This window comes from Lissotriton helveticus, chromosome 8, assembly GCF_964261635.1.
Source record: "Lissotriton helveticus chromosome 8, aLisHel1.1, whole genome shotgun sequence".
NCBI lineage: Eukaryota > Metazoa > Chordata > Amphibia > Caudata > Salamandridae > Lissotriton > Lissotriton helveticus.
Genome location: NC_136069.1, coordinates 1,726,778,405 through 1,726,799,730, shown reverse-complemented (window position 1 = coordinate 1,726,799,730; position 21,326 = coordinate 1,726,778,405). Strand labels below are relative to the sequence as shown.

Here is a 21,326-nt window from a genome sequence, read left to right as displayed (position 1 = left end):
AGCGAGAACCTAGTATCATAGCAGACCGTCTGCATGAGAAGGGCTGCTGAGGGGTGACTGAGAGACTATAAGGGACAGTGAGCTCTGTGTCTGGGATCTCAATGAGGTACTGGTATCGTGACGCACACTGTCAGATCAAACAGTGCGATCCTTACCTTCTATGTCTCTGCTGTGGCTCTGCAGACACAACGTAGACCCGGCCGTTGTTACTCGTGAATGTCCAAATCGAGAAGGAAGACTGGTCGGGGCTAGGGAAGAGGGCCTTGTCTGTAGGGCTCATCTGAATCTCACAATGAGCTGCTGTGAGGCCTTAAAGGCTGTGATAGTCCCAACTAACTTCCTAACCTTTATCTCACAATTATCTACCTGTGATCTGCGTGTATACGTGGGATGGCGCTTGTAAAGGGTCTGGTGAAGACGTCAGGTGATCCTCAGTGATCCTTGTATAGGGTTTGGCTTTACAGACAGATCTACAACACAATCATTACTTAATTACAATTAGTTAGAACAGATTAAATCTACATCATGTAATTGCTACACGTTTTTATTTGTCAACTTATACAACTTGGAGTGTAGATTTAAGGTTTCCAATTTTCTCTCTGGTGTTTCTTTCACAGCAAAGAGTCTGCAACAATATATTGTCTCTAAGCTCCTAGAGGTTTTGTGAAGAATTCTTTTTTGAAAACTGATTTTGTACTCTGGTGTTTTGGAACTCAGTGATATGAGCTTCAAATTTGCAAATGTGAATGAGTTATTGTTCTCTCAAATCCTGTCTTTTTAATGCATATCTATGCGTAATTTACAAAAAAAGGTAATCTTGATTTTCCATAAAAGGCCAATGGGCCTACCCTCTTTCTTTTACTTGTATTATTGGGCTTTTGTTTTACAAAATATGACAATTTTGATAACTGGGGAGCCTCAAGATATAGATTTAGCCAATAATATATGAGATGATTGTAGGAAAAGAAGCTGAAAGCAATGCGAACAAAAATATTGAACCGAACTATCATAAGAAGAACAAAAGCAAAGCAGCAATAAAGGTATGGGGTCAAGTTAAGAAGCATCTGGTATTTGGAAAATGTAATTTTAATTTAAAATGTAACTTCTACATGCCTACATCTTCCTATACTATCCTTCCATCAACTTTTCGTGGTGCAGTAATGAAAGATAGAGACAGAAGGGGGTTCTAACAATATCATGCTATTGCACAGCTTCACTCTTTTGTCGAATTATCAGAGTTGTTTTATTTGTGGTAGGCAGATTTTTATACATATTTTCAAGTATGGATTTCCTGTTTAAAAAGATAAGAGACCAGAATTCTGACTTTAAATGTATGACCAAGATTCCTTTAATTGAAGCCTTGAGATTGAGTTATAGAATGGGACCCATATATGCATTGATGATTCTAACTCACTCAGAATAATGACTTAGAGGCACAGAATGATAAATGGAATTAGCGATTGGGCTTGGAGGATATGTACCTACAAGAATCATTGGCTTTGTCTGATAAGATTATTCCACAAGCTGATCTGAAAGCCCAACCTTTCAAGACAGCCTTTCATTTGCATTACACCCCTTCAAGAATGTTTAAATGGGGGGGGGGTGACTGTGATGGGAAATGTAACAGATGTGCACAGACTTGGCAGACATAGTACATATGTTTTCTGCAAGTCCAGAGCTAGTACCATTGATACAAGGAGTGGGCGGCCATTTGAGTAACAGCATTAAGACACCAATGGTGGCCCACCCGTTGAGGATGATGCTGGGGGGGGGGGGTTGGTGAGAGGGAGGATGTGAATGATTCGAGAAGGATACTGTATTTAGTTTTTATGGCTATGGCTGTAGCAAGATTGTGTATCAACTCTGACTGGCTAAAACCGGATGCCCCTAATTTTAATATGAGAAGATCTCGGGGATATTATCAACAAAAGGCAATAATAATATATTATGAAGCCCATTATCGCCGTATACAATATTGAGATATTCTTATATAAACTTAAGGGGCTTAGGAAACAGCGACGATGGAAAACTGGTGTGCAAATGGGCTTCTATGGGAATTCTCAAGGGCATATTATCAACAAAAGGCAATAATAATATATTATGAAGCCCATTATCGCCGTATACAATATTGAGATATTCTTATATAAACTTAAGGGGCTTAGGAAACAGCGACGATGGAAAACTGGTGTGCACATGGGCTTCTATGGGAATTCTCAAGGGCATATTATCAAGCCCATTATCGCCGCTTTAGCGGCAGTTTTCTGCCGATAAAAGCGGCGATAATGAATCGCCTTTTGTTGATAATATGCCCCTAGGTTCTCGCCGTATACATTATGGAGATATTCTTATATAAACTTAAGGGGCTTAGGAAACAGCGACAGGGGAAATGATTTGGTCTTGGGTAACAGAATGGATGGAGGGTTACAAGAAAGTCAGAGGCTTTAGTTGGTTAGGAAATTGATGTACGGTGTTTATAAAATGCATATATGGATGTTTTATATTTGTGGTATGGATTGCTGCTGTTAGGAATTATGCACCTGCACTTTAACCTGGGGTATTTGCCTATTTATGATAATAATTGAATCAATTGAATTTTTGTGGTTATGTACTTAGAATATGAATGGATTTTTATAATCATGTCTTAAAAATGTGATATTTAATGCTTTGGAAAATCAATTAAAAAAAGCAACACATGTATTCTACATCATGTATTTGCTACATGTTTTCATTCATCAAATTAAACAACTCTCTGGTGTTTCCAGCACACCGAAGAGTCTGTAAGAATGTATTGTCTCTCAGCTCTCAGCTCCCAGAGGTTTCAGGAAGTCTTTTCCGATGACTGATTTTGTACCCTGGTTTTCTGTATTTTTTATGGAAGACAAGTGTGCCTACCCTCTTCCTTTTCTTTGCAGGAGCTTCTGTTGTTGGCCAGAGGATCGGGAGACTGAGGACATGGTGGCGCAGCTACTGGATGAAGTTAGGTGAGTGAGCGATGATGAGGAGAACCTCGCGGCAAAGCACGTGAAGCCTGGGCGTGGTTTAAATATTGACCGTGGCCTGAAGTACCGGGTTTTTAAGAACCCAGCGGTGCCAGGGAGAACACCCAAAGACTTCGAGTTCTTCCTGTTTCAGACTACAGAAACACAGAGTCTTCTTGGTGAAATCAAAGATCGTATTTATTGGCTGTAGCCAGTAACAGGTATCCTAGAAGTACAACAGCATGTATGTTCTCAGGAGACTGCTCAATCTTACAAAGCCAGACTTCTCCTTTTATACAAAATAATATGCTTCAGGCAAAACATTCCTTATTTTATGGTTGACCATTCACATATTTTACTACAAAGAAAAAGCAGAGTCATGATGACAAGCCCACATTTCAGTTCGTCCAGCCCGCAATTGATTACCCGGCAAGGCCCAGTATTTCCATCAGATATCGACGGACCCCCAATAAAATCGGGCACCTCCTCCTCGTAAAGCAAGTCATAAAGCAAGAAACAGGGACAGGTGTGTGTAAGATTAGGCATGATTTGTGTGTGATGAAAGGTTTATGATATGTTGTGCCTCAATGCTAATCTCGCTCTGCCACTGGGAAAGGAACTGGCCGGACAGGTTTGGCTTCGGGCAGTGGAGTCAGCTTGCCCAGGTCACAGAGGAGGCAGCAAAGGTACGTGTCCTTCGGACTCGGTTTTGGCTTTAGTCATTTGGCTATGTGAGGGCAATCACAAAATGGCTGCCGTTCACAAAATGGAACACGAGGGTTCAAGACGAAAACTCCGATTTCAGGGTGATTTCGTCACTCGAACATGACAGAAATGCTTGTGCATAGTATTTAATTCATTACCGGTCTGCTGATACCAAAATCGTCATGATACGATGGTGTTTATGACACGGGTCCAGAATTTTCAGTACCACAGACCCTCCTTTTGCACTTACATAGGCAATAACCTATACTCACGCTAATCTGAGTCCAGGTCTATATTCATAAAGTCATTGAGATGTTGCTGTAGCATCATCCTATTACTTAGCTCGTTTCTTGATACAGGTTTCCTTACACATGATGTAGCACAGAGGCCACATATTGCAGGAGCACACTGTACGCACAGACAGAACAGGAAAAGAATGGCTAAGATCATCCCAATGACTATCAGAATCTTCCATCCCCAGGCGGATATCAGTTCCCAGAACCACCCCATCAGTGACCAGTCTCCTTTATCCACGTGAATAGATTCAGAGATCTTATGCAGTTTGGAGATGGCCTGGTATACTGTCGGAGCGTTATCTGGGATGAAAATGCAGCAACTTGATTGGATCACTTTGCATACCCCACCTCGGTCTGCAATTATGACGTCTAAAGCGACCCTGTTCTGAAGTGTCATAAGGCGATCCGACTGGAGCTCAGCAGTCAAATTACTAAGGGCACCGGCTGTTTCAATTACAGTGGATTCAACCACCCTTGTCAATTGCCTTATGTTCCTGCTGTTCACCATAGGTCCCCAAAACGGCAGAAAACCTTAACAAAATCTCCGAATTCTTGTCCTGTAGTGTCGTCACTACTAATGACACCTCTGACTATCCTTGTTTTATGGTAATCTGCCGTGGCCGTGTAGGTGGGAGGCAACAGGAACGAAACAAAACATGTGCCCGAAAAGTCAGGGGGCAACCATGTATAGGCCCTATCATGGCAGATGAAGTAGGTGCCCTTAGCTGCTAGAAACGAAGGGGAAGTTCGAGATGGAAAGACATATGTTTCAGTGCAGACACTTTTCCCTAACTGAGCTCTGGGATTCTTGCCATTACCTTGCAGACATAGGTGACCCTGATGGGGTACAATCCAAATCGGGGAGGATATTTTTGCTTGCTGGTTCTCACTCAAAGCAACTCTATATCCTGTTATGTTCCATCTAGTGTATGCTTGCAACTCATCTCCGGGAATGGTTCTATACGAGTCAATGTCTCTGAGTTACTTCTCGTGGAACGTGGGGGATATGGTTCAATGGCATATATGAACACTGTTTGAAACGCCCACAAAGAACCATTGTAGCTGAATGGGAGAACCAAGTATGGGATGCCCTTATCTGTGGTATGTGGCATAAGACCACACACCCAACAATTAGTTGTGTTTACTACCAGTTTGTGTTGGTGTAAAAGCTGAATGAATGAGTTATTGGCAAATTCTGATCTTCTAGCGGACTCGTGTTCAGGTAGAGGGTGAAAAGAATGCGAGGAAACAGTAGAAGGAGGTATGGGCTGTGTAGTGGGTGTAAATGTCACTTGAAAAGTAAATAAAACATATCCTATTAAAAACGTCATCACACTAAGCAACATAAAAATACATAATATCAAAAATCGTGTTCTTGTCATCAATGTACACATTCTGGCTTTAAAGTTCATCGGTTTGGCAGGTCTCTCCATCTTGAAAAACTCCATCCTCTATAATTGCTGCCCGCGGCGGTAGGGTGTTCTATGCTAAGGAATGCTTCTGTCAGTCCAGGGCAACTCCCTTAGACCAACCAGAACCGTCAACCTAACGTCTTCGGCTGCACCCCAAAGACTTGGGCAACCGCGACCCTAGCAGCGGAACCCGGATGGCGGTTCGAAAAACAAAAATAAGCAAGTTTCTCAGATGAGAGAGCTGCACTTTCAAAAATAGAAGAAAAGAATTTTATTTGTCCATAGTCATAGTTCTTGGCCTCAAATTATAACGGGTTCTTCCAGGTGCTGTCTGGTCTTGGAATAAGAGTTCAGGCTCTGTAGTGTTCAATCGAATTGACGGAGGCACGGCTGCTTGCAAAACATTATCGCTTTCCTGTTCAGAAGTTGTTCCTTTTACTCGTGCATCACTAAAAGGCAGAAAGCGAGGCACGGTCTCAGTCTCAGCGTCAGCGATCCCCTCCTGGGTCCACCGGTCGTACGCTAGAGGCAAAGGTACCCTCTTGCAATGTACGCCGTGAACCCAGTACTTTTTCCCTTCCACTGGAACAGCTGATCTTGTTGAGAGAAGGACTAGATGAGGGCCGGTCCACCGGGGTTGGTCATTCTTTGTTCACTGGAAGTTTTTAATCAGCACGTAGGATCCAGGATCGATCGGATGTCCTGGAGTTTCAGAGACCTGAGGCAGGGTGTCGTGGACCTGTTGGTGTAAAACACGCAATTTAGCCGTCAATTCGTACAAATAATCTAGCAGTACAGGGTGTTCGATCTCACTAAACTTGGTTGGCCTTGGCACTCCCCATATGTTGGCCGGGCGGCCGAACACAATTTCATAGGGACTAAGTCCCACCCTTGAATGAGCAGTCATTCTCGTTGATAGGAGTGCCAAGGGCAGAGCGTCCCCCCGGACAACTTTAACTTAAGGTGCATGGTAAGCCTCATTCCTCCAGGGTTTTACCCCTCCCTTTGTGGTATATAAATAAATAATACCGGATCTAGGTTTGACTGGACATAGCAATAACAGATAGCTCAATAAATAAGAGTCAAGATTCGAGGTAGTAGGAGTTTGCAGGTTTAATACAGCATAAAGGACAGGAACAGGACAACCTGCACAGGAATGGGATGGCAGCTGCCTGGGGGTAGGATCTGGAATGAGCGCGCGCTGGCGTAAGGGAAAAAAGGATCGGCGTAACATTTAATAACAGTGCACAAGCATATATACTAAAACAGTTGCAATTGCAATACATACAATAGGCGGAGCAGTGGGTGTGGTCAATAGCAGTCGCGAAAGATAAGGGTGAAAGTAGGTGTAACAAGAGGCGTATACATAGACATGTGATGTAAACGTAACAGAATATGTCATAAATAGGGCGGAAACATGGAGGGGGCTACCTAAGGAGCCGGGACCTCTAACCTAGTGGTGCGCGCAAACTGACAATGACGTGTTACTAGGAGAAGCTGGGGGCTATGAACTCTGTGCTAGGAGCAGAGACTGAAGTCTGGAGAGTCAGGGCGACATGGACCTAACACTATCTAGTATCTGATGTTTAGAGAACATGTTGATAGAATCCAAAAGTTATCGGGGTAAAGGCTAACAGACTCTAGGACTGGTGCATACATTATTCTACATGTAGTGCGTGTTGAAGAATATTAAATGACCATTAATACAGTATTTCTCTTACATGGAGACGTAAAGGCTAGACGATGACGGAAACTATTGATGCGATTCAGTAGCTTAGGAATGCAGAGAAGGAGGGCTGGACTGATAACTAGAATCATAACATACCCTTGGCAGACTAGCAGGCAGAGCCAGGCCGAGCCGGGCACTGTGAGGCAGGAAGTAAGTGAAGGGTCAGGAACACAGGTGGGGGCTGTATCGCTCCTCAGCGAGGGCTCAGGAGACAGGAGCTGAATCTGGTGTCCGGGCCCTTTTGAGGCCTAGAAACGGGGACTTTTCAATGAAATAACGTGCACACTGGGAAACGTGGCAACGTAACTTTACATAGGCCTGATATTCGTAGTATTCACGAGAACTGGAAACTGGCATACTAGAGATGGACACAACTATAATTGCGTCTTTAATCGATCATGGGGAATACATATGCATATTAATCATGCACACATAACATAAGATGGGGGACACGTAGGGACACAGAACATGGCAAAATTTACTTTTCCACATTCCCTCCTTGTCACTACGTTTCCATCAGGAAACATCAATATTCATGATACCATCTATCATTTCATACAGTATCATTTGCTCGTCTCGGATTTTCTTGGAACGGGATTTAGAACGGGACTTGGGACTAGGAATACAAGAGGTAGCACAAATGCCACAAATCGCAGGGCCACATTGTATACATAGGCAGCAACTGAATATGATCGCTACTGCAATACCTAGAAAGGACAAGACTTTCCATCCCCAGGCGGAAATTATATTCCAGAACCAACCGGACCATGTCCAGGTGCCTGGATCTTGGTGTAACATATGGGCAATTTTATGGAGTCTGGTTATAGCTGAATAAACAGACGGCGCGTTATTTGGAATGAAAATGCAGCAACTAGATCCGATGACTCTACAAGCCCCGCCCCTATCGGCCAGTATGACGTCAAGGACGAGACGATTCTGGAGCACGACAATTCTCATAAAGGATTGCTCTTCGGTTAAGTTACCTAGAGCAGAAGTAGTCTCAATCACTACTGCTTCAAGTGTTCTGGTTAATCTACGTATCAGTTTACTATTCACGACAGTACCTAAATAGGGGAAAACACCTTTATTGATATCTATGTATTGTTCTAGAGCAGTTTCAGTATAATCGACAATCGGGAGGTCTCTCTTGTGTCTAGTATGTACTAGGTGGGAATTCCTATGATAATCAGGTGGTGCTAGGAAAACTGGTGGCAGTAGGAAGGCAATGTAACAGGTTCCCTCCCAATCGAGGGGCAGACGAACATATGCGGTCTGACCACAAACAAAATAAGAATGACGTGAAGCTTTAAAAATGGATTTCCTACTGTCACTATACTTGACAATAGTAGTACAATCACTATGTCCTACATGTACGGAACCATTCTTTCGGACACATAATTCGCCTTTAACGGGTAGTACTGACATAGCAGGTAAGTCTGGAGTAGTATCAGACTGAACATTCAGGACCATGAAATTCGAAGAATAATTACCTAAATTATAAACTTCATTTTCTAGATCTAACCCTGTTCTGTGGGGAAGACCTTGCTTGTCTGGAAAACATGTACTGTTAAGAAAAGACATATCTGTTGATGATGACGTTAACGTGGACCATGCTCCACATGAACCGTTATGTGAAAATGGATAAGGAAAGAGTGGCAGAACTCCCTTCGGTGTCTGGAAAGGGGGGAGTCGACCACACACCCAACAATTAGTGGCATTGCTGGTCTGGTGTGAATAATGTAACATGCGGATAAAGGAATTGTTACGCATAGCAAGACGATAAGATAGTTCATGAGGAGGCAGATCACTAAACGTGTGCTCTACTGTATTATTAGAAAACTTATTTACATGAGAAATAGGAAAATACAAATAAAATGCATAACTTGTGCAGGTAAACATAAGGCTGAAAAACAATATGAAACTTAGAAAAACGATACATCGGTTTGAGTTTTGACTAACTCTCTCACTATGGGGGTCTATTTTATACATGTCAGAAACCGGTCTAACCGTTTCACCTAGGGGAGGACTTAGACAATCAAACTGGCTGACTTATTTTACTAGACCTTAATTTCTTCTTATACTCCTGTTGCGGAGTTTTCTCTAACAGGGAGGGTTTAGTATCATTGTCTTTTGCGGGACAGTCCTTAAGAACAGTACTTTGGCAGTCTTTCAAATCCTGGGAAATGTTCTTGGAAACAGTCTTTAGTCCATAAAACTTTTTCACGTGAGACAGGTGGACCCAGCCCTTCCTGCCTTCCAGCTTGACGGCAGTACGGGTGGCCAGGAGGACCTGTTTTGGCTCCTTCCAGCGAGGCTCCAGCGGACTTGAACGATCAAAGTTCCTCACAAGAACCAGATTTCCGGGAACGATCTCATGCGGTGCCACCTCGGTATTGTCTGGAAATGCGGCGGCAACCTGTGAACGTCAAGAGTGCAAGGCAGACATCAAGGAAGCTAGGTAATCTGTCAGCATATTACTTGAAACATCTGTAATACTTCGGGGTCTAGGTGTACCCCACATATTAGGGGGGCGGCCGAATACGACCTCATACGGAGACAGACCGGATCTGGAATGTGCGACCATGCGCATGTAAAACAGAGCGACTGGCAGAGCTACTAGCCAGTCTACACCTTTTTCTTGACATATTTTGGCAATGCGGATTTTCAGGGTCTGGTTATGTCTCTCTACGAGACCAGCTGCTTCTGGATGACGTACACAATGGAACTTCCACTGGTACCCTAACAACAGGGAAATGTGTTTCATGAGCTCAGATGAGAATGGCTGGCCGTTATCAGAATACACGACCCTAGGGAGTCCATAACGGGGGAAGAACTCACGAACCAACTGCTTGGCAGTGGTCGCGGCTGTGTAATCTGGGACTGGATATGCTTCTGTCCACCTGGACAAAGCGCATACAACTACAAGGACATACTTGAAACCTCGACATCGCTCCATCTGAATATAATCCATCTGGAGGACTTCAAAAGGGTGGTCAGGGGGCTGGAATCCACCTTGTTCCACCGGGACACTTTTACCTGGATTAAACTGGCAACATATCATACAGGTACGGACTTTCTGCTTGGCTGCAGCTCGTAAATGCTTGTTGAACCAAATGTTCTGGATACTGTCTAACATAGCTTTTTCTCCTAAATGTGCTGGACTATGTGCGGTATTGATAATGACTTGAACCATAGAGTCGGGGAGAAACCATGTGACTTTACCCTTCGTTACCCATCCCTGATCTGTCTGGACCCCTCCTTGTTCGGACCATTTCTTGATTTCTTCGGGAGTAGCATGTAACTGGATATCTATGACATCTTGAGTAGGGTCCTTAACTGTCATGCATGTAGTCGGATCTGGAGTATGTGTCTGTGTCGGATTAACTGAAATGTCTGGAGTCTGTGCTGTAAGCTTGGCTGTGCGATCTGCTAGATCATTACCTTGAGAAATAATATCAGTAACTTTCGTATGTGCTTTGCACTTCATGATAGCAATAGATGTCGGTAAATGTATGGCATCTAACAGAGCTTGAATAAGGAGACCATGCTGAATCTTGGTTCCATGAGAAGTCATGAAACCTCTCTCCTGCCAGAGCACTCCGAAGTCGTGTACAACTCCAAATGCGTAGCGTGAATCTGTGTAAACATTAACTTTCAGGTTCTTGGCGTGTATGCAGGCTTGTGTCAGAGCAACTAGCTCTGCTGCTTGAGCAGACAGGGTGTCAATACGGTGTGTTTCTATAACTTCAGTGTCAGTAGTCACTGCATACGCGGCTACTAGTTCTCCTGTACTTGTTCTCATACATGAACCATCCACATAAAGTGTCAGGTCGGGATCTGGTAATGGAATATCTGTCAGATCTTGTCTTGGCTTAGTCATAGTGTTAACTACTTCCACACAGTCGTGTGTGGCAGGATTCGAAGTAACTGACGGTAACAGTGTAGCAGGATTCAGAACGTTGCAGCGTCTGATTTCTATGTGTGGCTGAAACAATGTCAGTTCATAACCTGTTAAACGTGCAATTGTCAAGTGCTGAGTTTGGGTTCGGTTTAAAAGAACTTCCACGGAGTGTGGAACTTGTACTGTCAGGGAATGTCCTAATACTATGGAATCACTTTGTCTGATAGCTAGTGCTGTGGCTGCAACTGACTTAAGGCACGCAGGCAGAGCCTAGGCTACTGGATCTAATGTGCTTGAAAAATAAGCACAGGGCTTGTATTGTCCTGCTTGATCTTGTGTGAGAACAGATAATGCTGTACCTTCACGTTCAGTGACAAAAAGTGTAAAAGGCTTACTGTAGTTCGGTGTAGCTAGAACTGGAGCTTGGCATAAAGCTTTCTTTAACTCATTGAAACTAAGTGTATGTTCAGATGTCCAAGGGAGGACAGTCGATACGGCTGCCTCCTGTGTCGTTAACTGTATCAGTGGTTTAGCTAGAAATGCATACTGAGGAATCCATTGTCTGCAATAAGAAGTAAGGCCGATAAAAGCACGTACCTCCTTCTGTGTCTTGGGTTGAGGAAGACTCGCTATTAACTGGATACGGTCTGGTGTCAACTGCCTACCCCACTTGGACAGTAAGTGGCCTAAGTAGATCACTTGCTGTACACAGAATTGAAGCTTTGAAGGGGACACCTTGTGCCCCATCTCGGCTAGAAAATACAAGACTGTGAGTGATGCTCGCTCGCAAGCACGTTCAGAACGGGCTGTGATCAGTAGATCATCAACATACTGGAGCAGGGCAGTGTCTGTTGGCATGTGAATATTGTCTAGTTGTCTCTTAAGTGCTTGACTGTAAATACTAGGACTTTCTGTGAAACCTTGAGGAGCTCGTGTGAACATATAGCTCCTTCCATTTAAACAAAAACCGAAAAGAAACTGGCTGTCTGGATGAATGGGGACACTGAAAAACACATTCTTGAGGTCTATGACTGTGAAAAATGAGGCTTCGGAATCAATGGCTGTCAATAGGGAAGAGATATCTGGGACAACTGGGTACTGGGGAATAATACATTTATTGAGTTCTCGAAGGTCAATCACTAATCGATATACTGGGGGTGCATTTGGATCAGTACGTTTCATGACTGGAATGATCGGAGAATTACATACATTGGAGTCAGTTTCTACAACTACTCCTTGAGCCATGAGCTCGTCAATAATTTTGGATAAGGCTGCTACAGCCTCAGGTGGTAATCTGTACTGTCTGATTCGTGGCAGGACTACACCTGGTTTGAGAGTCACACGATAGGGTGTGATTTGCATGAAACCCACATCAGTTGGACCTTGTGCCCATAGATGCTGCGGGACATTAGACAATCTTGGATCAAAATCTCGTAATACATAGTGACCCTTGAAGTCACGTAAAAACAATCGTATTCCCTCTGGGGAGCAGCAAATAACTGCACCTAATTCTTTCAGTGTCTTAATACCTAACAAATTTTCTGGACATGACTTCGTAAGTAACAGATCAGTAGTGCGGGACAATGGACCTACTTCTAGAGTAACTGGCTTAGATATCTCGTTTACAATAGGCTTTCCTGAAAATCCAAGGGAAACATTTCTAGAGCCTGAGAGCGGAGCCCCTGGAACTTCGGCGTGACTGATGGTCGTCCTACTTGCCCCTGTATCAATCAAAAACTTTCTGTCTTTCCCTAGTACTTGACTATGAACATAGGGACCTTCTTGATCTACAGGAATCTCGATGAGAGGCAAGCCTACCTCCCTCTCTAGGCTGTTTCATGAGTACTGTTGGTACTCTGGATACTCAGACTGTGCATACTGGTACATCTGCTGTGTAACATGCTGTGTTGCAGCAATAGGCGGACGTGGTCTTTCTTTAGTCTTACCAGTAGCTATATTGTGTTTCAGAACTGCACACTCGTTTATGAAATGACCTGGCTGTTTACAATAATTGCATGTCCCTTTAACGGGAGCTGCAGGATGACTTGCTTGATTCGGACCCCTCTTCTGACTGTCTTGAGGAACAGATTGTGCAACTAGTACTTTCATTTTCGTGTCTTTCATACGTTTTCTCTCGTGTTCTTGCTCTTCTCTGATTCTATTCTGGTGGTACTGGAGCATCTGTAACATCTGGGACGGGGTACTAGCTTGCCATGTACTTTCGACTTTCAAAACTCGATTCTTAACTTGTGGACTTGAATTCTCGACTAATTTAGTAACAAAAAGATGAGGGTATGACTCGCTACTCGTCTTCAAGCCACTGTTTATAATAAAGCATTTCTCAAATCTAGAATAAAAATCACTAGTGTCTTCGTCTTGTTTCTGTTTACATGCTGAGATTGCATCCCAGTCTTCCTTTTTTAGTGGTTAATAATCTGGGCAAAACTTGTATTAACAGTTCTGGTAATTCTTTACATTTCTCTCCAAGACCGGTACCTGGTACGCGTATCTTATCTTCAGCTTCTAGAACTTCCCAATCGATCTTTTTCTCTCCCACCTCCCAATCTTTTTCCTTGAGTTTCTCGTATACCCCTGCGGGCAATAGGACTTTTAGCATTTTAATAATATCTGGATAAGTGTATTCTCCCATACGGAGCATGTCTTTTAATTCTCGGTGGAACCCTGCTGGATCTTTGTCGTGACAAGGAATTAATTTCTTCATCTCTAAGAGTTCCATCTTTGTAATCGGGGTGTAAACAAATACTCGTTGCATTTCACCACCTGCTGTTCTGACTGGGTGTACTTCTCGTAGCGGGTTCTGTCTATCTATGTAAAACGGTTTACTTTCTGGAGGTGAGACATGAACAAAATGCGGGTTCAAAAACATACTATATTTGTGACGCTGTTCTAGAATGACACTAATTAAATCGGTACCTAAACCTTTCCATCTATACTGGAGTAACTCGTTCAGGACATCATGTAACGGACCTGGATCAGAATGTTGACCCTCATACAATGTGATGAGGTGCTGGATCATATACATACCCACCAGTCGCTGCTCGGCTGGGGGCAATTTCAGAAACATGTGTGCCACTATTTCGTCTGGAAAAGTGGTAGAATCAGTAATCCATCGGACTGCTGATCGGACTAGTTCTTGTTCATGCATAGTACTTAACTCACTATAACCGATTCGTGATTTCAGAATGTGATCGGTAGCTTGAAATACTTGTTCTAGAGAACCTTGTTCCGGTGCTGGATGATGAAAAACTGACTTGTGTTCTAGGCGTAAATGGCGGTCTGGAAATCTAGATTTTCCTACATACGCTATTCTGGCGGGATTCTCGTCCTCTACCTCTTCTGTAGGAGAGTCATTCTCTTTCTCGCTTACTTGTGCTGCTTTACGTTGTTCGTGTAACCTTATTATTTCCTTACGAATTTTCTTGTACATACTCTCTATACTACTGATAGTTCTGTGCTTACCCTTGGCTATATTATCACTCCACCTTGTCAGGATTCTCATTTCGCTCGGATTTTTGGTCGGATAATCTTGTTCTCTTATTAAACAATTAATCAGAAACTTTAATATCATGAGCTGGATTTCAGCTTTCCTTTGAGACATGGCTTCGCCAATACTTTCTGGATCATCCCCTGTACGGATGAAACGATATATTCTGTCTAGATCTTCTTTCATATCTGGTAGGGTGTCCAAATACCCGGTCACCCGTCTTACACGTATGGAATATATAACCGTACTATCATCACCTGCGACTGGATCATAGCGGCATTCAGTAAGAGCTCGTCGGATATCTGCAACGGACTTATATTTGGGCGTACGCTGTAACGCACATTCATGTAACTCGACTAACGTTAAACGTTGGTGTGGTGGCGGGGTACCAGGAGGACCTCCTCCTGCGGCCCCTAAACTGGTATCATCGACTGATACTCTTCGTACTGGCGCGGCGGGAAATTGTAATGTAGGCTGGACCGGGGGTACCGTAGCAGGTACTCCGGTGTCTGGAGGAGCAGGAATGGCATGATTTACAGGGACTGGCGGAACAGGATTTGCATATTCTGGGACTGTGTCGTCCAAATAGGACGAGATGAAAATATCAGCTGCGGTCGGTTTGTGACGTAGCTTGGTCGGAACTAATGGTGGCGGAAAATTACTGGATGCCTCCGGGGTCGCTTTTGGCAAGCCCTCGGCAAGAAGAGGATACATACCCTTAATAAGGGCATGCCTCTGTCTATCTGACTGTTCGGTTTTGACTCGTTCACCTATCTCGATTAATTCCCTTTCGTGGGCTCTTTCTAAGGATTCTCTACTTAATTCTGACTTTCTGATTTCTTTCTCGGTTCTTTTATGAGATTCTTTGCGCCATAACTCGATGGCATCTTTCTGTGACTGTCTGGCTTTCTTTTTCCATAATGCTTCTTCTACTCGCATGATGCACTCGGCATCCCATGTACCCGATACGGGCCATCTATACTTTTCTTCTAACTGTTTGGTGTACTCCACCCATAAATCTAGATATAATATGGCACTTATGCCATGCTTCTGATACATAAAATGACCTGGACTGTCCCTAGGCGGGACAGGAACTGCTTCTTCTAACAGACCTTTTCTAGTTCTTAACTGACGTAGTCTGGAAAATAACGGCATGACTGAACTGTAATCTGGACACAATACAATACACAATGAACACGATAATACAATAACGATAATTACACCACTTTCATACCACGACACTAAAATACATGAAAAACATTTAAAATAACAGTTCGAACAGAATACTACCTGGAATACGGAAAACAGAATACATGAATTGCTCGAGAACAGAACTGACTTAGAACAGAAACTAGATGCACTGCTGGAACAGTACGAAACTTACCGGTCTCATAAAGAGACACGTCAGGACCCGCATCCACCGGAGTGGACACTTCGTTTTGGGATCTGTGTACCACCAAACCCCACGGACCAGAGACAATTAGATTGACCCTGTCTAGATACTACCCCAGCAACGGTACTCACCGGGCAGCAAGAACGGAAGGCCTTGGACTGGACTGGACTGCTTCGACGCCGGACGGACGAACTTCGGACTTCTGTTACGGGTGGGCCTCCGGATACCTCGGACCTTGGACTCTCGGCTTGGGCTCTGGTCGGGACTTGCCGCGTTCCTCCACCGCCTCGTCTGGATGCTGGACCGCAACCTCCGTCTCCTCCGTGGGCCTGAGGGATACTTGAAGCAGAAATATCTGCCGGTGCGCAGAAGAGTTCCGTCACGGCTGCAGAGGGTCAGGGGGCATACGTGGCTTCACCGGCGCGTGGGGAAAGGGCAAGTCCCTATTCGGGCGCCATTATGTGGTATATAAATAAATAATACCGGATCTAGGTTTGACTGGACATAGCAATAACAGATAGCTCAATAAATAAGAGTCAAGATTCGAGGTAGTAGGAGTTTGCAGGTTTAATACAGCATAAAGGACAGGAACAGGACAACCTGCACAGGAATGGGATGGCAGCTGCCTGGGGGTAGGATCTGGAATGAGCGCGCGCTGGCGTAAGGGAAAAAAGGATCGGCGTAACATTTAATAACAGTGCACAAGCATATATACTAAAACAGTTGCAATTGCAATACATACAATAGGCGGAGCAGTGGGTGTGGTCAATAGCAGTCGCGAAAGATAAGGGTGAAAGTAGGTGTAACAAGAGGCGTATACATAGACATGTGATGTGAACGTAACAGAATATGTCATAAATAGGGCGGAAACATGGAGGGGGCTACCTAAGGAGCCGGGACCTCTAACCTAGTGGTGCGCGCAAACTGACAATGACGTGTTACTAGGAGAAGCTGGGGGCTATGAACTCTGTGCTAGGAGCAGAGACTGAAGTCTGGAGAGTCAGGGCGACATGGACCTAACACTATCTAGTATCTGATGTTTAGAGAACATGTTGATAGAATCCAAAAGTTATCGGGGTAAAGGCTAACAGACTCTAGGACTGGTGCATACATTATTCTACATGTAGTGCGTGTTGAAGAATATTAAATGACCATTAATACAGTATTTCTCTTACATGGAGACGTAAAGGCTAGACGATGACGGAAACTATTGATGCGATTCAGTAGCTTAGGAATGCAGAGAAGGAGGGCTGGACTGATAACTAGAATCATAACATACCCTTGGCAGACTAGCAGGCAGAGCCAGGCCGAGCCGGGCACTGTGAGGCAGGAAGTAAGTGAAGGGTCAGGAACACAGGTGGGGGCTGTATCGCTCCTCAGCGAGGGCTCAGGAGACAGGAGCTGAATCTGGTGTCCGGGCCCTTTTGAGGCCTAGAAACGGGGACTTTTCAATGAAATAACGTGCACACTGGGAAACGTGGCAACGTAACTTTACATAGGCCTGATATTCGTAGTATTCACGAGAACTGGAAACTGGCATACTAGAGATGGACACAACTATAATTGCGTCTTTAATCGATCATGGGGAATACATATGCATATTAATCATGCACACATAACATAAGATGGGGGACACGTAGGGACACAGAACATGGCAAAATTTACTTTTCCACACCTTCCCTCAGTAGAAATTAACCACCCCCTGATAACTGTTGCTCTTAACACAGGTACAACTACAACGGCTCACTGCAGCAATCAGATCTGACCCAGCCCCCCCAACTTGTGAACAGCGCGGTAGACACAACGCTCTTCGCGCTCATGTAATTATCCCCCTGCTTCCTTCATGGTCCCCTCACCGCCCCTCACTATCCCTCGCCAATAGTGTGGAACACTTCACCAAGGCACACCTATGCCCCTCGTCGCATGAACTGATCACAATGCGCCGTGGATATCAGCACTGGTTGCTTGACAATTCTCTCACAAGAATGACCAAGTAACACCTTAAAGCATGGTATGAGTCCGAATTCAGAATAATCCTAAGAGTTACACAGATGTTTAATGTTCTGTCATATGTCCCCCTTTTTCCATGTTTATACAGGCTTTAATTCAGGCAGGCAATGGTTGTCCTGATGATGATCCATTATCTTTGACTGGATCGAAACGCCGTCGACATGATATGTGGGCTTAACACTAGTTCACTATTATGTGCCTAAAACGTTCTGTTTCCCACATATGTGAAGCAAATACATTGCAAATACTGCCCTTTTCCTCCGCTTTTCTTCACATGCCTGAAACACCTTATATGTTTGTATTGTCTTAATGTACGTATAGCACTGTGGATGCAGGACTGTGTCCCACTGTTCCATTGTTTTCTTCTAAATCAATTTATTTAACTATTGAATAAATTTGCAAGTCCGGCTGGACTTTTTTGGTTATTATAGTGCATATTGTGGCCTATAATTATTATGGTTGTCAACTTCCTTGTCAAGGACCTTTGTTTCTTTTGCAATTGATACCCCAGGTCCTTGTTTACCTAGCGGGTCCCCTTGTCTTTAAAATAGTAAGGGCAGAGCGTCAGGCCATTTAAGACCAGTGCTCGCTTGGATCTTGGCCAGTTTCAGTTTTAGTGTGCCATTATAGCACTCTACTAGTCCAGCTGATTGGGGGTGATTTGCAGCGTGAAATTTTTGCTGAATGCCTAGCCCTTCACATACTTTCTTCATCACTCGACCCACAAATTCACTCCCATTATCACTCCAGACCATTCTCGGCATTCCAAATCTAGGGAAGAATTCTTTGACAATGGCTTTAGCTGTGGACAGGGCAGTATTGTCCTTTAAGGGATATGCTTCTACCCATCTTGAAAAGGCACAAACAACAATGAGTACGTATTTCAGATTGTTGCACCTTTCCATGTGGAGGAAATCTAGCTGCAAAACCTCAAACGGATACGTTGGAGGCGCAAAATGACCAGCTGGAGTTGGAGTTCCCCTACCAGGATTGTATTTCAGACACACCATACAATTCTTGACCACATTCTCTGCACACTTGAGAATTCCAGTATTTTGCCATACTGGAGCCAACAACTTACAAATCCCTTTCACACTGATATGAGCCATTCCATGGGCCATTGTCACCACTGCAAGCACATACGCATCGGGTAACAACCATCGCTGATGTTCTGACAATTCGACCCAACAACCATTTGCATCCAGTTTACCCTTACTTTCTCTCCATTCATTCAACTCTTTCTCTGTAGCTTCAGCTTGAATGAACTTCACACTCTCAATCGTATCTTCACACATTCCAACGTCACCAATCCAGTTCGCAGGGCCTGCAACATACATTCGACTCATCACATTCCTTGCAGTTTCTTTCGCAACTTCATCCGCAAACGCATTTCCGCGACCAACATCATCTGTAACCTTTTTGTGTGCACTGCATTTCACAATCGCAACTTGCAACGGCAAGGTCAGTGACTCAAGAAGCTCATTCACCAACTGACCATGCTGGATCTTAGCACCATGCGAAGTCAGGAAACCACGTTCACGCCACAGACGTCCAAAACTATGAGCAACACCAAAGGCATACTGACTGTAAGTGTACACATTCACTCGTTTTCCTTTCGCCAACACACACGCTCTTGTCAATGCAATCAGTTCTGCCGCTAGTGCTGAGTTATGTGGGATACGTGCAGTTTCAACAATCGTATGCAAAGTCGTAACAGCATATGCTGCAGTCGTATCACCATTCGGCAACTTGAAATACGAACCATCAACCCACAAAGTACCATCACATTTTGGAAGAGGAGTGTCCTTGAGATCTATCCTCCCTTTCGTTTCTTCCTCAGTTCTAAGAAAACAATCATGTGACTCTTTGACATTCTCTGTCTCAACTGAAATCGGCAACAACGTGGCTGGATTCAGTGTATTGCACCTCTTGATGTGCACATGACTCGCCAACAGTGTCAGCTCATAACCTGACAAACGAGCACTAGTTAAGTGCTGTGTCTTGGTTCTGTTTAACAAGGTGTCCACCGCATGTGGAACCATCACGATCAGCATGTTATTCATTACTAATCCAGCAGACTGTCGAATATAAACAGCTGCTGCCGGAGTGGCTCTCAAGCAACTTGGCAACGCCTTAGCTACCGGATCTAAAGTCGACGAAAAATAAGCGCATGGACGTTGCTTGTCCCCAAAAGACTGTGTCAGAACTGACAATGCACAACCTTCTTTCTCATGGACATACAATGTAAAGGGCTTACTGTAGTCGGGGGTACCCAACACAGGAGCCGAACACAATGCATCACGCAATTCGGAAAAACTTTTCTGACACTCTTCAGACCACGGAATTGGATTCGGTGTATCTTTCCAAGTTAATGCCACCAAAGGTTTGGCCAATAAGAAAAAATTCGGTATCCATTACCTACAATATGATGTAATGCCCAAGAAAGCACGTACTTCTCTCTGTGTCCTTGGCACACTCAATTTTGCAATTGCCTGAATTCTTTCTGGGGTCAGTTTTCTTCCCTCCTTCGATAAGAGATGACCTAAGTAGGTCACTTCTTGTCGACAATATTGCAACTTCGAGAGAGACACTTTGTGATGCAGATCACACAAATGACGCAACAACGACAAGGTGGCTTCTTTACAAATCTCCTCAGTATCTGCAGTGACAAGCAAATCGTCGACGTACTGAATAAGGGTAGCACCGTCAGGTAAAACAATCGTATTAAGCTGTGTTTTCAAAGCCTGACTATATATTGATGGACTTTCACAGTAGCCTTGAGGAGCGCGTTTGAAGCGGAAGCTTCGCCCTCCTAAACTGAAGCCGAAAATATCCCTGCTCTCCTCGGCAATCGGGATGCTGAAGAAAGCATTCTTCAAGTCAATCACCGAGAACCAAGTCGCTGAAGCTGGAATCATGGTCAATAAGGCAGTGATATCAGGGACAACTGGAAACTGTGGCACAACTATTTTATTCACTTCTCTAAGATCAATCACAAACCTGTAAACAGGTGGCTGGGAAGGATCAGTACGCTTTAAAACAGGCAGAACAGGACTATTGCAAACGTTGTCTCTAGTTTCCTCAATTACATCTTTTTCTATCCGATCATAAATGATCGCTAACAACGCCTTTTCGCCTTCGCTAGAGATCTTGTATTGGGGAATGCGCGGCATTCTAACATTGGTTTTCAATGTCACAACATATGGCGGTATTTCGAAGAGACCCACATCATTAGGACCAGTAGCCCAAAGAATATCCGGAAGAGAAGACAATTCTGTCGGAAGTTTATCCTTCGATAAATACATTAGAGAAACCACTCTCTTGCCCAGTGTAAGTTGTACTCCCGAAGGAGAACAGTACAAAGTCGCATACAATCTTTTCAACAGATCCAATCCCA

At 44.0% G+C, this 21,326-nt stretch overlaps 1 protein-coding gene across 1 annotated transcript in view; it reads left to right on the top strand.

The window, feature by feature from the left end:
• The window catches only part of LOC144774155 (NACHT, LRR and PYD domains-containing protein 12-like), a 721,917-nt gene that overhangs the window by 252,347 nt on the left and 448,244 nt on the right, over positions 1-21,326 (top strand). The window contains exon 4 of the mRNA XM_078659171.1: positions 2,913-2,981. Coding sequence (XP_078515297.1) covers positions 2,913-2,981 — 69 coding nt within the window. The remainder of the gene's footprint in view (positions 1-2,912; positions 2,982-21,326) is intronic.